Source organism: Oncorhynchus keta, chromosome 25 (genome assembly GCF_023373465.1).
Source record: "Oncorhynchus keta strain PuntledgeMale-10-30-2019 chromosome 25, Oket_V2, whole genome shotgun sequence".
Taxonomy (NCBI): domain Eukaryota; kingdom Metazoa; phylum Chordata; class Actinopteri; order Salmoniformes; family Salmonidae; genus Oncorhynchus; species Oncorhynchus keta.
In genome coordinates, this window is record NC_068445.1 from 46,913,413 (window position 1) to 46,927,378 (window position 13,966).

A 13,966-nucleotide genomic window follows, 5' to 3' on the forward strand; every position below is an offset into this window, starting at 1 on the left:
CTCTATGTAGTACTGTGGAATAGGTGTTCTATGTAGTCATGGCTCTATGTAGTACTGTGGAATAGGTGTTCTATGTAGTCATGGCTCTATGTAGTACTGTGGAATAGGTGTTCTATGTAGTCATGGCTCTATGTAGTACTGTGGAATAGGTGTTCTATGTAGTCATGGCTCTATGTAGTACTGTGGAATAGGTGTTCTATGTAGTCATGGCTCTATGTAGTACTGTGGAATAGGTGTTCTATGTAGTCATGGCTCTATGTAGTACTGTGGAATAGGTGTTCTATGTAGTCATGGCTCTATGTAGTACTGTGTGTGCCTCCCATAGTGTTGGGGACTGTGAAGAGACCTCTGGTGGCATGTCTTGTGGGGTACGCAGGAGTGTCCAAGCTGTGTGCCAGTAGTTCAAACAGACAGCTCGGTGCATTCAACATGTCAATACCCCTCATAAAAGTAGTGATGAAGTCAATCTCTCCACTTTCAGCCAGGAGAGACTGACATGCATATTATTAATATTAGCTCTGTGTACATCCAAGGACCAGTGGTACTGCCCTGTTCTGAGACAACTCAGAAGTCCTTTTTTTGTGGCACTTGACCACGCGACTGAACAGACCAGGTGCAACAAAACTAAGGCCTGTAGGATCTGACCAATCAGTCAAAAGGAAAGCCCCACTAGAACAGTTTACTAGAGAAAGATGAAATAAATCGAGCAGAGACTATTTAGCTTATTGTCTCAGAGCTTACCTTTACTCTCAAGTCCTTGTACTAAAATGAGACCTGCTGTGTGGTGGACTGTTGAACAGAGAGCAAAAAACAAACTTCACCACGAGTCCTTCATTGAGGAAATGTCTTTATTCTGCCCATGGTAAAGCAGGTACTGAGACAGAGAGGCTGACAGTCAGGCATCAAAGAGTGGCTCTACATTTAAACCTCAATTACAGCATCAACGTTACACTTTATTTTTACTCAACTGTTTTTTTTCATTTTCTATAGATTATTCAAATTAAACTATATGTATACAACATTAAACCAAGATTAGGGGCAAGCCATTACATATCCCATTGTAATTAATCTGTAAAAACCAAAACTTGTTAAAAGCCATAAAACAAAAGTCTGAAAACACAGCCATGCGCGCTCTTCAACAAACCAAACATTGATTATTAAAGGCATATGTTTAGAGAATAACTGCATTACTAAACAACGAATAAGAAATCAGTCTTTTCTTCAGATAATGTAGTATAACGGGGGCCTGTGTTAAACATTAGAACACATTGCAGTCTGGCCTTATTGAGGACAAGACGATAGATTTTACACCACTTTATGCCACTTAAAAAAAAAGAAACCATATTCAAAATGACAGCTTATTAGGAAAATAAAACGTTACTGGCGAATTATGGGCTTCACAACGAGGTATTAAACTCTCACTAACAACCAACACTGACTGTATGCAACTAGAAATAACATACATGTTAGGTAGTAACATGTATCATGATCCTCCGGATTTATTAACAAATAGATGAGTCTTTTTCATAACTTCAACCTGGGAAGTCGGTCACGAAAATAAGAGAGGGGGGGGGTCAAAAAAGGGAGTAGATGCTGAGGAGGCCCCGTTGTCATGGAGAAGCAGAGAGGGTACAAGTAGTATCAGCTTGGAAGAAGAAGTTTTAGGTCCCAACCACAGGTCGTATCAATCGCTAGCCAAAACAGAAACATCGTGGACAAACTGGGTGCTGCAGTAAGCCTATACAGTGAGCTGCAGAACAAAATAGGGTCTTATTTATTAGGCAACAAACGGAAGAAAACAGACTCACATTTGTTTGAAAATTGTCCGAATTAAAAAAAAGAAAATTGTCCGTTTTTTCCGTTGCAAAACATTTAAAAACGTGTGCCCTAATGAACGCGTAGCTAGTCTATATGGCTGACAGGACCAGGCCCTATCCGATGTGGTCTTTAAATTCTAAACAAACCCCTTTGTTAATATCAGAGACAACAGAATAAAAAAGGTACATATAGGCAAGCGTTTCAGGCTGACTACATGGCAGTCTTTCTACGGGAATCAACCAATGACGGTGTGTGACTGCGCAAACTGGCATCAGAACATTGCATATCATATCATACGATGCGGTTAACTCAAATTTTTAAAACACCTATCCAGGTGTTGTGAGATCTGGCAGGTGACTGCAATGTAGTCTGTCTGGAACGTGGCCACAGACTACGTTAAATGAACAAGGGGTGACTGGGAGGGACAGGTCCTAGTAACTACTGTCGAAATCCTTCTTGTCCTTCTTCCCTTCGCCCTCGAAGCCGTCCGCTCCGTCGATGTCGCGGCGACGCTTGCGGTTGTTGTTGTTGTTGTGGACGTTGAAGCGAGGGTTCATCTGGGGCAGTGGGTCCATGCCCAGCACCTTGTGGATCTGACGGAAGGCTAGCAGCCGCAGAGCAAACTGGACAGAGACACATCGAGTCAGCCTAGTAACTACACACAGTACATTATATTTATGGTGTACCTCAAGGATCTGTTGTTGCGCCGTTATCGTGTATATAGAGACAAATCAATAGGTGCTTCTGGAGGATCAGTACCACAGGATTACAAATCAGACACCATTTTATTTTTAATCCCAGGCTCTCGTCCCCACAGGAGGCCTTTTGGTCATTGTAAATAAATAAGTAAATATAAGTAAGTAAATAAGAATTTGTTTTTAACTGACTTGCCTAGTTAAATAAAGGTTAAATGAAGACTATATTCATGGTCATTATGGTTTATATAAAATTATTTGGCAGCGGTATCAAGTACGACCATTTTATTTAGACGATGAGTTTATACTGCTTTCCAACAAGTCTCAAAACCTTTAAGGAAAAAACCATTACAATGCATGTTGGATGGCCAGTACCTTCTATTGACGGCTCAAAATGATCCTTTCTGGGGGCTATTATAACGTGTACATTATATAGGATTTATTCTATATCAGTACAAGTACCTGGGCACTTGAGGTGATGTCCTCTCTGTGCTGTTCCTCCATGGTTGTCAGGGTGTCAGTGGGGTTCTTCTCACACGGGTCGACCAATCCCGGACCACCTAGGAGGACAGACCGACACCCATCAGCATTCTGCTAACCCCACAACACCGGAGGGGGGGAGGGGGGGTGTCTATCAGGATCGTCAAAAATAGTCGGCCATGATGGTCAAAATCCAGGTATAAAATAAAGATAAACACTGGTACTGACAGGTAAGAATGTCTATACCACAGGTGGTTCATTTTGAAGGGCTCTACAGTGCGTCCGTTACACCGGGGCGTTACACTAGAGAATATTAGTCAAGCGTGAGCACATTAAGGTTAGAATGCTATAGTAGCCATTTTCAACGTTTTCCTGCGGTTGTTTCATAGCTGCTAATTGCACAAAGAAATACGAATCCTATATATCCAGCCTCGCGCAGCAACTTCTCCCGCACTGTGTGAAATAGTGGAGGTGCTGCACACCGGCATAAGTCTAATTTACACTGAAGTCTACAAAAATGAGACCGTCCTCATATTTCTTTGCTATTTACATTTGTTTTGTTCGCAAACTTGCTTGTTTATCAATGTTAGTTTGTTAGTTTGAGTCTGCTGCGTCAACTGATCGCGAAGAGACGCCCTAGTCATATCCCCACAGGTGACAGGTGACTCAAATGGCTACGTTACCACGGCAACCTCCTACCCCTTAAAGGGACAGCTGAACATTTGTGTCTTTGTATTTTTGTTGAAAAGACAGAGGTCACAAAAAAACGATTATGAAATGTAGCCTTTATACGACTAATTCTCGAATACATTTCTTGATTTAGAAACATTACAAAGCACATTTTATGCAATTATAGCAGAAACTAAATTTAGCTAGTAAATGGTTTAAAATCTACCAGCCACAGTGACTAGTGGACCAGAAAGTACATGTTAGACCCTGGTCAAAATAGTCTATCACAATCAGTCAAAAAAATAAATAAATACAACATTGTCATGGTTACCGGGGAGCAGAATCCCAGACGAAATACATTCGAAGACTCGTCTGAGTGCGTCGCCTGGGCTCAAGGGGCCAGAGGCACTGCTAATGGTCTTCTCTACCAGCAGCTCCATGGCCTGGAGAAAAGACACCAATCACAGGAGAGGATAATGTACACCAATCACAGGAGAGGATAATGTACACCAATCACAGGAGATGATAATGTACAGGTCAGTAAAGCATTTCAAAAGGTCCTTCTGGCTTTTAATTCCAGTCTGGAAAGACTAGGGACGAGAAAAGAAGTCATTTCTATTTACGCTCCCTCTGCTTCAAAAAAACATTAGGAGGGAACACCGCCATCACTTTATAACGTTGAAGATAAAGAGAAATATCAGCCTGACAACGAACTCACCCAGCTGGGGAAGGAGGACCACGTGGGGACCCTCTGACAGAGGTCACGCAGGATTCGAATAACAATCACGCAGGACTGGAGTCCGTTGGCCCTAGCCTTGCGGTGCAACGACACGTTTAGTTTAGTGACAGTAAGAGACTGGAGCAGACAACAAGGAATCATAGTACACTATATATATATATACACCGGTACACACACACACATTACAACAGGTCTGTCAGAGGTCCAAATACTACTGTGCACAATGGAAGCTTGTGATTGGTTGATTGATTGAAGCATTGTTAAAAATGGCCGTAATTGGTTGGGAATCAGCTGCCATTTCCAGGAGTATTTCACCTCTTCGTAACGTTAGTGAAGAGAGAGAGAGAGAGAGTTCACAGTTTGCAAGATGAAACAAGAAAAATGTAGGTTTAGTTTCCTCGTCATCTTATAAACTTTGACTTCTCAGGTTGTTCCAGGTGTTTCAGACAGGCCGGTACTAAAGAAGATCTAGGGGACAGAGAGTGTGGAGGGAATCTGCTTTACTTTGCCTGTGTGTTTGCTTTTCGGACATAGCAGCGACACAGTAAACTAATCAGATGTCCCTTCTCTCAATCCCCATCATTCTACTAACAGAAAATAAAAAGCTACAAATGCTCAACATGGAAGCTCTTATCAGATGACAAAGATATCTCTGCAGCCTTATGGAATAATGTGCTAACACTAAGAAAACAGTCTGTTATAGAGCCACGGGGAAAAACTAAGGAATGCCATTTATTCAAAAAAATTTTGGACCAGAAAATTAAACTATTCTAAAGTTCAACTGAATAAATATCATAAAGATTAAATAGTCAAATCTGGTCAAAAAACATAATTACAAGGGTGGCATCCTTGAATATTTTGTATTTATAAATGGAAAATCAGTTTTGTTGATGCTTAAAATTCATTATTAAATAATTCCTTCAAAAAAATAATTACAAACCAAAGGTAAATAAAAAATAAATGCATCTCATAAGGCTACAATAAGAAAGTAAGATGGATGTGTCCGAACCTGGAACCACTTAGCGTGCCGCAGAGCCGCCAGAGCGGCAAGGCATTTTAGCCTGTCCAAGACGTCCTCTGGGTCTTTCACCAAGGTTACATCTAAAAACGGATGAGTCCAATTGTCAAAATGGTGGTCGGTTGGGTTGGTGGTTGTGGTGAGGAAGAGGGAGGAGGAGGAGGAACGGGTGTTTGACCAGGTAAAGCAAGACTCATTGGGCTTAAAGACACAAACACATTGCCACACATACCAAGTTTCAGGGTTTCAGGAAGGAACTAGGAATTTAACTACTCTTTGATTTATTTTCTGCCAAATGAACCAAATGAACGACCAGCAACCTGAACTCACCTCGATATTACTAGGGATTGGAGATGTAGTGTCATGAATGTAACATTAGATTCACATTGGTGTGAGGTGTTTGGTTATGTTAGGTTAGGGGGATTGTCAATTATGGGACTGGCGTAAAATGCTGACCAAAATAGAAGCAGGATGAGTTCAACCACAGAGCTACAACAGCCAGAGAATTATCAGACAACTCTTGCTTAGGTCTTGTGTGAAGGCTGACCTAGTTGTCCCAACAGTGATCATATAGCCCCAAAAACAACAACCTCAACTGTAATATATTGCTAATGTGTTGAAATGCAACACCTGACAGAGAAGTTTAAAATCTTTGGGGGGAAACGGAGAAGTTTACTCGTTAATGTAAGCAATGATACGCCAATCATTAGTCAATTTCAGTCTTACTATCCTCTACCGAGTTGACAGTGTAGGTGGATTCCAATGGGTCATGGTGTAAATAAATATATAAGTAAATAAAATATATATAAGTAGAACAAACAAAGGAGACACAGAATCTGAAGTCTTATCTGTGAACAGTAATGACTTGTTGCTTGGCGTGTGAACGGAGTTGCTACTAACAGCAAGTGGTGTGGCAATGGTAGGTGTGGCAGAGTGTTTAGCTGTTTGGGGGGGAGGGGACCTTGGTCAAAAATCCTTCCGCAGGAGCTGGTTGGCTGGGGTTGGAACCCTCTCATACATTTCAGAGGGCTTTGGGGCTGGACCAGTTAGAAAGATGGGAAATTACGGTGACAGCAGCGTATTGTAAAGCAAACACAACATGCTCCCCCAGCAGCAAAAATAATGGTTAGATTGGACATCACTGCATGCATGGCTGGGGTGAGTCATACCTGGCTGATAGGTTGGCAGATACTACTGATACTACTCCTACTAACTCGGGTCCAACCACAAGAGTCCTCTGCCAAAAGCCTTCATCCCTGGCCTACCGGAGGTGGGCCACGTCCCCATGTTGTGCAACTTTTTCTCGTGAAGTGTGCACTTGCTCAATTTCTGGACACTGGATTTGCCACTGGTGGATAATCAGGGAAATGGTCGTCTCGGGGACAGAACACCAATCCCAAAGCTTTTCAAATCCATTGACAAGAGTGCACAAGTGTACACTTCTGGAAAAGGCGGAACATTTGACACCACAAAAACATGCGTGCTAGATACACGAGTGTTTCATTGTTGAGACGGACGTAAAACAAACAAACAAAAAAGGTCCATTTCAGCCTGGCAACACTCACTACTTCAACCCTCCGTTGTCAACAAATGGGAAAAAATAATGTGATCGAAAAGGGCTTTAAGTCTGACAGAAGGATTAGCTCCAATAAGGAGATGGAGTGCCATCGTTCTGAACACGAGGCTTTGGTATGAAGGGGGACACCAGTTCACTCAGAGAGTACTTCACAACTACCTCACTGCCAGACAAAAAAAAAAAAAAAAAAGTGTATGATTTGTTTCCTGTGGGGGACGTGTGATCCTACTTCCTGTTTGTTTTTAGAAAACGGTCTGTTCTGTAAACCTTTTCTTTCTACACTAGTCATTTGGGCAAAATCCCAAATCCCACTAAAATAAACTAAACTTTTTTTTTTTTTGCTGAAAATCTCCCCGGTGACATCAATCTATGAACGATTTGAGTTCATTTCAGTGAGCCCACCACTTCCCTGTCCAAATGGTATCCTCTGTAGAGATAAAAAAAAAAAACATTTCTCTGATGTGTGAAGTTCTGAGCTAAATAACGATTGACCCGGTAGGAAAGTCAGTCCCCTGGCAACTGTAAAAACAAAACCAACAACCCCGAAACAAAAAAATGTATCTTACCTGTGAACAAAAAAAGATTTTAAAAAAAGACTGCGTTGTCAAACACTGCTCATGCTTTGTTTGTAAAGGGGACAGCTTTTCAATAAGGCACCGAAGCAGAGTTGGAGATCTAAGATCTACTCTGCTGGCACTATTACAACAGGATCTGAACTTCACAAGGAGTGCTGAGCTAACCATGACTAGAGGGAAGGGTTTTTATCCCTCCAATGACGAGTCTTTGATGCAGATTTCCCTTTACGGCACAGATCAGATTTTTTATGATTTTTTTTAAATAAAAAAGATGGCTTCTCGAACTCAAAATAAAAAGTGTTGCGTCTGAATTCTCGACCGAATGGTATTTCCTTGTATTATTTTCCATATCGAGAGTTAAAAATAAAATTAAAAATAAAACACTTCGCTAAATTAGAATGTCTACCTCAAGGTTTATAGGACATGCTAAGCACGAGTACTGTTTTTGAGAATGAACCAACCAGCTTCTCCTGTCATGACATGCTCCAGCACCTCCTTGGTTAAAAGTTTAAACAACAACTAGCGTTTCTAAAAGACTAAAAAAATAATATAAAAAAAAAAAAAATCTTGAGACGAGAAGCTTGGATGCCCAATAGATTAAATCCACTTAGTGGCCAGGGCAAACTAGAAAGTCACTTTTAAAGTGCCACCAGGGTAGGTCTCTTCAGGATCAATCAACATAAAGGAATTTATCTTACAGGGTACATTTATTTGGGCTTGCCCAGCGGCCCCAGGTGAGCAGAGATTTCACATTAGGACTATTGAAATAGCCCAAAACATGTCAACTCCACACATCCAGCGCTCCTGGACAAACTAAACTAACGCACCCCTAGCTAGGTGGCAGAGAGAAGAGGGAGGGGAAGGGCTGAGAGGAGGAGGAGAGAAGGGCTGAGAGAAGAGGGAGGGGAAGGGCTGAGAGGAGGAGGAGAGAAGGGCTGAGAGAAGGAAGGGCTGAGAGGAGGAGGGCGATGTCTTTCCAACCTCCGTCCCGTGGCGGGGGTGTGGCAGGGGTCTCCTCCTCTCGGATGCTGGGGGAGGTCAGGGTGACGGTGACTGTCATTTTGGGGTCGGCCTCTGACGTCAGGATAATGGAACAGTCCTCCATGGAACCCTTCACCTCGTACTTCTCTGGGGTCACCAGCTGTCAATCAAATCAACAGCTGGCTCACAGGAAGGAAGTGTGTGACGCTGTGCAGAGTGGACTGTGTGTGTGTGTGTGCACGCAGAGTGGTGTGTGTGTGTGTGTGTCTGTGTCTAAGAGAGACGCTGTGCAGGGTGGACTGTGTGTGTGTATGTGTGTCTGTGTCTGTAAGAGAGACGCTGTGCAGGGTGGTGTGTGTGTATGTGTGTGTCTGTGTCTGTAAGAGAGACGCTGTGCAGGGTGGACTGTGTGCGTGTGTGTGTGTGTATGTGTGTATGTCTGTATGTCTGTAAGAGAGACGCTGTGTGGACTGTGTGTGTATGTGTGTGTCTGTAAGAGAGACGCTGTGCAGGGTGGACTGTGTGGACTGTGTGTGTGTATGTCTGTATGTGCAGGGTGGACTGTGTGCGTGTGTGTGTATGTGTATGTGTGGGTGTGTGTGTGCGTGCATGTATGTGCGTACCACCAGCTGTTTGGGCAGGTGTTCCACTATGCAGCTCAGCAGGGTCTTGGTGGGCTTCTCTGAACAGAGCAGGACCAGGTTGACATTCTTGTCTCCGCGGAGCAGCAGGCCTTTAGCCAGCACCCCCACCCGCATCACCCCCTTCAGAGCTCTACAGGAAGGAGGTGTTCATTAGGTATCTAACGTTAGAAAACAGACTGAAACAGAGCAGCAGTCCTTCAGACAACATCCCCTTCAGAGCTCTACAGGAGGGAGGTGTTCATTAAGTATCTAACGTTAGAAAACAGACCGATCCTTCAGACAACATCCCTTCAGTCTACAGGAGGGAGGTGTTCATTAGGTAAACGTTAGAAAACAGACTGAAACAGAGCAGCAGTCCTTCAGACAACATCCCCTTCAGAGCTCTACAGGAAGGAGGTGTTCATTAGGTATCTAACGTTAGAAAACAGACTGAAACAGAGCAGCAGTCCTTCAGACAACATCCCCTTCAGAGCTCTACAGGAGGGAGGTGTTCATTAAGTATCTAACGTTAGAAAACAGACTGAAACAGAGCAGCAGTCCTTCAGACAACATCCCCTTCAGAGCTCTACAGGAGGGAGGTGTTCATTAACGTTTGAAACAGAGCAGCCGACAGAGGTCTATGCTTGACGTAGACGTTCCGCTATGCAGTGACGCAGGGCAGGGTCTTGCTGGGCTTGTCTGAACAGAGTAGGACCAGGTTAAGCCAAAGGCAAACAGCTCAGATTTCACACGGGGGAAAAAAAGAAATGACACAGGGAATCAATAGAACGTGGCTCAGATGGACACCTCACCTGTCTTGGGCAGTCTTTGGGACCTCCTTCTCTTTCTCCTCCCCAGTCGTCTCCTTAGTCTTCTCCTGATCTGTGATGTCCGAGACCAGTTTGAGGGCTCTCTCCGTGATGGAGACGATCTTCTGGACGGCCTGCAGCTCCTCCTCGGAAGGGTAGATGGCCGTGTGCTTCGTCATCACGTAGCGATCGTCTGACGAGTCCGGGCGACGGGGAGGCTGTCAAGAGAACACAAAAAACAAAAAAAACGGCTCAAATAGTCTGTATAGTAAAAAATAAAAACATCACGGGGTTTGGGCCAATTAAAATGCCACCTTGGACTGGATTGATGCCTCTTATAGTCCCCAGTGCATTTTCACTAGATCATGCAGCAATTACATCTAGTGTGTGTGTGTGGGGTTGTTTCCTACCACAGGTCCCTGTAGCTGAGAGATGGGCATGGTGGATTGTGTGTGGATCTACGTGTGTGGATCTGTGTATGTGTGTGGACTGGTAGATATGCTACCACAGGTCCTTGTGGCTGAGAGATGGGCATGGTGGATTGTGTGTGGATCTACGTGTGTGGATCTGTGTATGTGTGTGGACTGGTAGATATGCTACCACAGGTCCTTGTGGCTGAGAGATGGGCATGCCAGGCCGAACCCCCAGTAGTCCAGGTGGGCCAGGAGGCCCCTGGAGGTATGGTCCGTCCCCTGGCATCCTGGGCCCCCCACGTCTCTCGTCCCAGTGGTGCTGCTCCTCCATACAACGCCAGTACATGTCCTCCTCATAACGTCTAGAGCGACACACACACACACAAGAGAAAGAGTCAGTTTCTCCACCTTTCCCCCTTTAGTGTTCACTCAGTTAACATAAGAGGGTTAGCTAGGGAGGTTCGTCCGTCCACCAGGCCGGGGGGCCCTCCGTCCACCAGGCCGGGGGGCCCTCCGTACACCAGGCCGGGGGGCCCTCCGTCCACCAGGCCCTCCGTACACCAGGCCGGGGGGCCCTCCGTACACCAGGCCGGGGGGCCCTCCGTACACCAGGCCGGGGGGCCCTGTACTACTAGGAGTAGTACTGTTGACTAGTACCCCTGAAGGGTGTGTATACTTCAGCTATCGAACTTTAGACTTCGCACATACAGACAGAAAAAAAAAACCTGTCGAACTACAAAAACAAAAAAAAGGCACAATTTTATCATAATATGAGTGTGAACGTTTTCAATTGGGAAGCGACAGGCTTTAGTGACGTGTCCCCCCCCCCCCCCCGTACCTCATCTCCATCCTCCATCTCTCCTCTTCCTCTCTCCTCCTCCAGTACTCCTCCTTCTGCATCTGTTTCCTCATCTTCTCTTCCTGGATCTTCCTGGCTCTGATAGAGGGCTTCACCTCCACCTGAAGCTCCGGGTTCACCTTTTTCTACAGGAAGGGAGGGGGGGGGGGACACACACGTGCTGTTGAGAATGGCGCTGCGTTGCATAGCAACCGTTTAAGGGGCTTGTGACCAATTAATGAGCTCCGTTGGAGACTATCCTAGCAACGGGATCTGAAGAACTAATATCCTGTTTCAGAGGCGTGGCTTAACGAGGACAACACATCCTGTTTCAGAGGCGTGGCTTAACGAGGACAACACATCCTGTTTCAGGGCGTGGTGGCTTAACGAGGACAACACATCCTGTTTCAGAGTGGTGGCTTAACGAGGACAAGACAACACATCTAGCTGTTTTTTTTTTCTCCTACGCAAACAGCAGGACAGAACGTCGGCTAAATTCAAGGGAGGTGGTGTTTTTATTTTATTTATGTATTTATACTTTTCGAATGCACTGTCAGCATGTGATGAATAAAATTGGATTTGATCTCAGCTCTGATAGAGGGCTTTCACCTGTAACGTCTCATTTACGGGTTACCCAAAAAGAGTCATCCGAAATGGCCTGGATAGACAGGCACACCTTCAAATACCAATGTGACTGACTGGATATCCAAACACTTGTGGTTTCATGACAGTGGGCAACAGAGTCGACCTGTTAAAATACTGCAAGCGGTGTCTCCTGCCCTTCAGTGACTCTACTAACCTTGTACTGCAGGCGGTGTCTCCTGCCCTTCAGTGACTCCACTAACCTTGTACTGCAGGCGGTGTCTCCTGCCCTTCAGTGACTCCACTAACTTCATACTGCAGGCGGTGTCTCCTGCCCTTCAGTGACTCCACTAACTTCATACTGCAGGCGGTGTCTCCTGCCCCTCAGTGACTCCACTAACTTCATACTGCAGGCGGTGTCTCCTGCCCCTCAGTGACTCCACTAACTTCATACTGCAGGCGGTGTCTCCTGCCCTTCAGTGACTCCACTAACTTCATACTGCAGGCGGTGTCTCCTGCCCTTCAGTGACTCCACTAACTTCATACTGCAGGCGGTGTCTCCTGCCCTTCAGTGACTCCACTAACTTCATACTGCAGGCGGTGTCTCCTGCCCTTCAGTGACTCCACTAACTTCATACTGCAGGCGGTGTCTCCTGCCCCTCAGTGACTCCACTAACTTCATACTGCAGGCGGTGTCTCCTGCCCCTCAGTGACTCCACTAACTTCATACTGCAGGCGGTGTCTCCTGCCCTTCACAACACTAACTTCATACTGCAGGCGGTGTCTCCTGCCCTTCAGTGACTCCACTAACTTCATACTGCAGGCGGTGTCTCCTGCCCTTCAGTGACTCCACTAACTTCATACTGCAGGCGGTGTCTCCTGCCCCTCAGTGACTCCACTAACTTCATACTGCAGGCGGTGTCTCCTGCCCTTCAGTGACTCGACTAACTTAATACTGCAGGAGGTGTCTCCTGCCATTCAGTGACTCCACTAACTTCATACTGCAGGCGGTGTCTCCTGCCATTCAGTGACTCCACTAACTTCATACTGCAGGCGGTGTCTCCTGCCCTTCAGTGACTCCACTAACTTCATACTGCAGGCGGTGTCTCCTGCCCTTCAGTGACTCCACTAACTTCATACTGCAGGCGGTGTCTCCTGCCCTTCAGTGACTCCACTAACTTCATACTGCAGGCGGTGTCTCCTGCCCTTCAGTGACTCCACTAACTTCATACGGCAGGCGGTGTCTCCTGCCATTCAGTGACTCCACTAACTTCATACTGCAGGCGGTGTCTCCTGCCCTTCAGTGACTCCACTAACTTCATACTGCAGGCGGTGTCTCCTGCCATTCAGTGACTCCACTAACTTCATACTGCAGGCGGTGTCTCCTGCCCTTCAGTGACTCCACTAACTTCATACTGCAGGCGGTGTCTCCTGCCCTTCAGTGACTCCACTAACCTTGTACTGCAGGCGGTGTCTCCTGCCCTTCAGATGCATCTCTTTGGCGTTGGGATCGTTGAAGCTGCATTCACACAGCTTACAGTGGAAACGGATCACCTTGCCTTCATCGTTACGCACCTACAGATAGGAAATACATGAAAACATTTTTTTTTTAAGGCTATAGAAGTTAGTCGTGTTTCAGATACTGCTTTCATTATTCAACAGTGAAGACCTAGGTCTCTTTTTCAAAATGTGCCCTGTATACAAAACATCCCCTCCCCCCCCCTATCCACACACGACCAAATAAAAATGTGTGGACACCTGCTCTTCAAACATCGAATTCCAAAATCAAGAGCATTAATATAGAGTTGGTCCCCCCTTTGGTGGAACAGCCTCCACTCTCCTGGGAAGGTTTTCCACTAGATGATAGAACATTGCTGCTATAACAGCCTCCACTCTCCTGGGAAGGCTTTCCACTAGATGTTGGAACATTGCTGCTATAACAGCCTCCACTCTCCTGGGAAGGCTTTCCACTAGATGTTGGAACATTGCTGCTATAACAGCCTCCACTCTCCTGGGAAGGCTTTCCACTAGATGTTGGAACATTGCTGCTATAACAGCCTCCACTCTTCTGGGAAGGCTTTCCACTAGATGTTGGAACATTGCTGCTATAACAGCCTCCACTCTCCTGGGAAGGCTTTCCACTAGATGTT

General features: G+C 45.5%; 1 protein-coding gene across 5 annotated transcripts in view; it reads right to left on the reverse strand.

The window, feature by feature from the left end:
- Nucleotides 1-834: 834 nt before the first annotated feature.
- LOC118376955 (zinc finger RNA-binding protein-like) overlaps nt 835-13,966 on the reverse strand; it is a 47,799-nt gene continuing 34,667 nt past the window's right edge. For 3 of the 5 annotated variants that reach the window (XM_052479741.1, XM_052479742.1, XM_052479740.1), the window contains exons 11-21: nt 13,272-13,391; nt 11,235-11,380; nt 10,584-10,758; nt 9,987-10,201; nt 9,175-9,325; nt 8,552-8,711; nt 5,411-5,502; nt 4,381-4,476; nt 3,994-4,105; nt 2,976-3,073; nt 835-2,441 (exon numbers count right to left, since the gene is read on the reverse strand). In XM_052479741.1, coding sequence (XP_052335701.1) covers nt 2,250-2,441; nt 2,976-3,073; nt 3,994-4,105; nt 4,381-4,476; nt 5,411-5,502; nt 8,552-8,711; nt 9,175-9,325; nt 9,987-10,201; nt 10,584-10,758; nt 11,235-11,380; nt 13,272-13,391 — 1,557 coding nt within the window. In that variant the 3' untranslated portion in view covers nt 835-2,249. Of the gene's footprint in view, nt 2,442-2,975; nt 3,074-3,993; nt 4,106-4,380; nt 4,477-5,410; nt 5,503-8,551; nt 8,712-9,174; nt 9,326-9,986; nt 10,202-10,583; nt 10,759-11,234; nt 11,381-13,271; nt 13,392-13,966 lie in introns of those variants that run through there. The other 2 variants (XM_052479743.1, XR_008079663.1) reach the window with 2 other exon arrangements.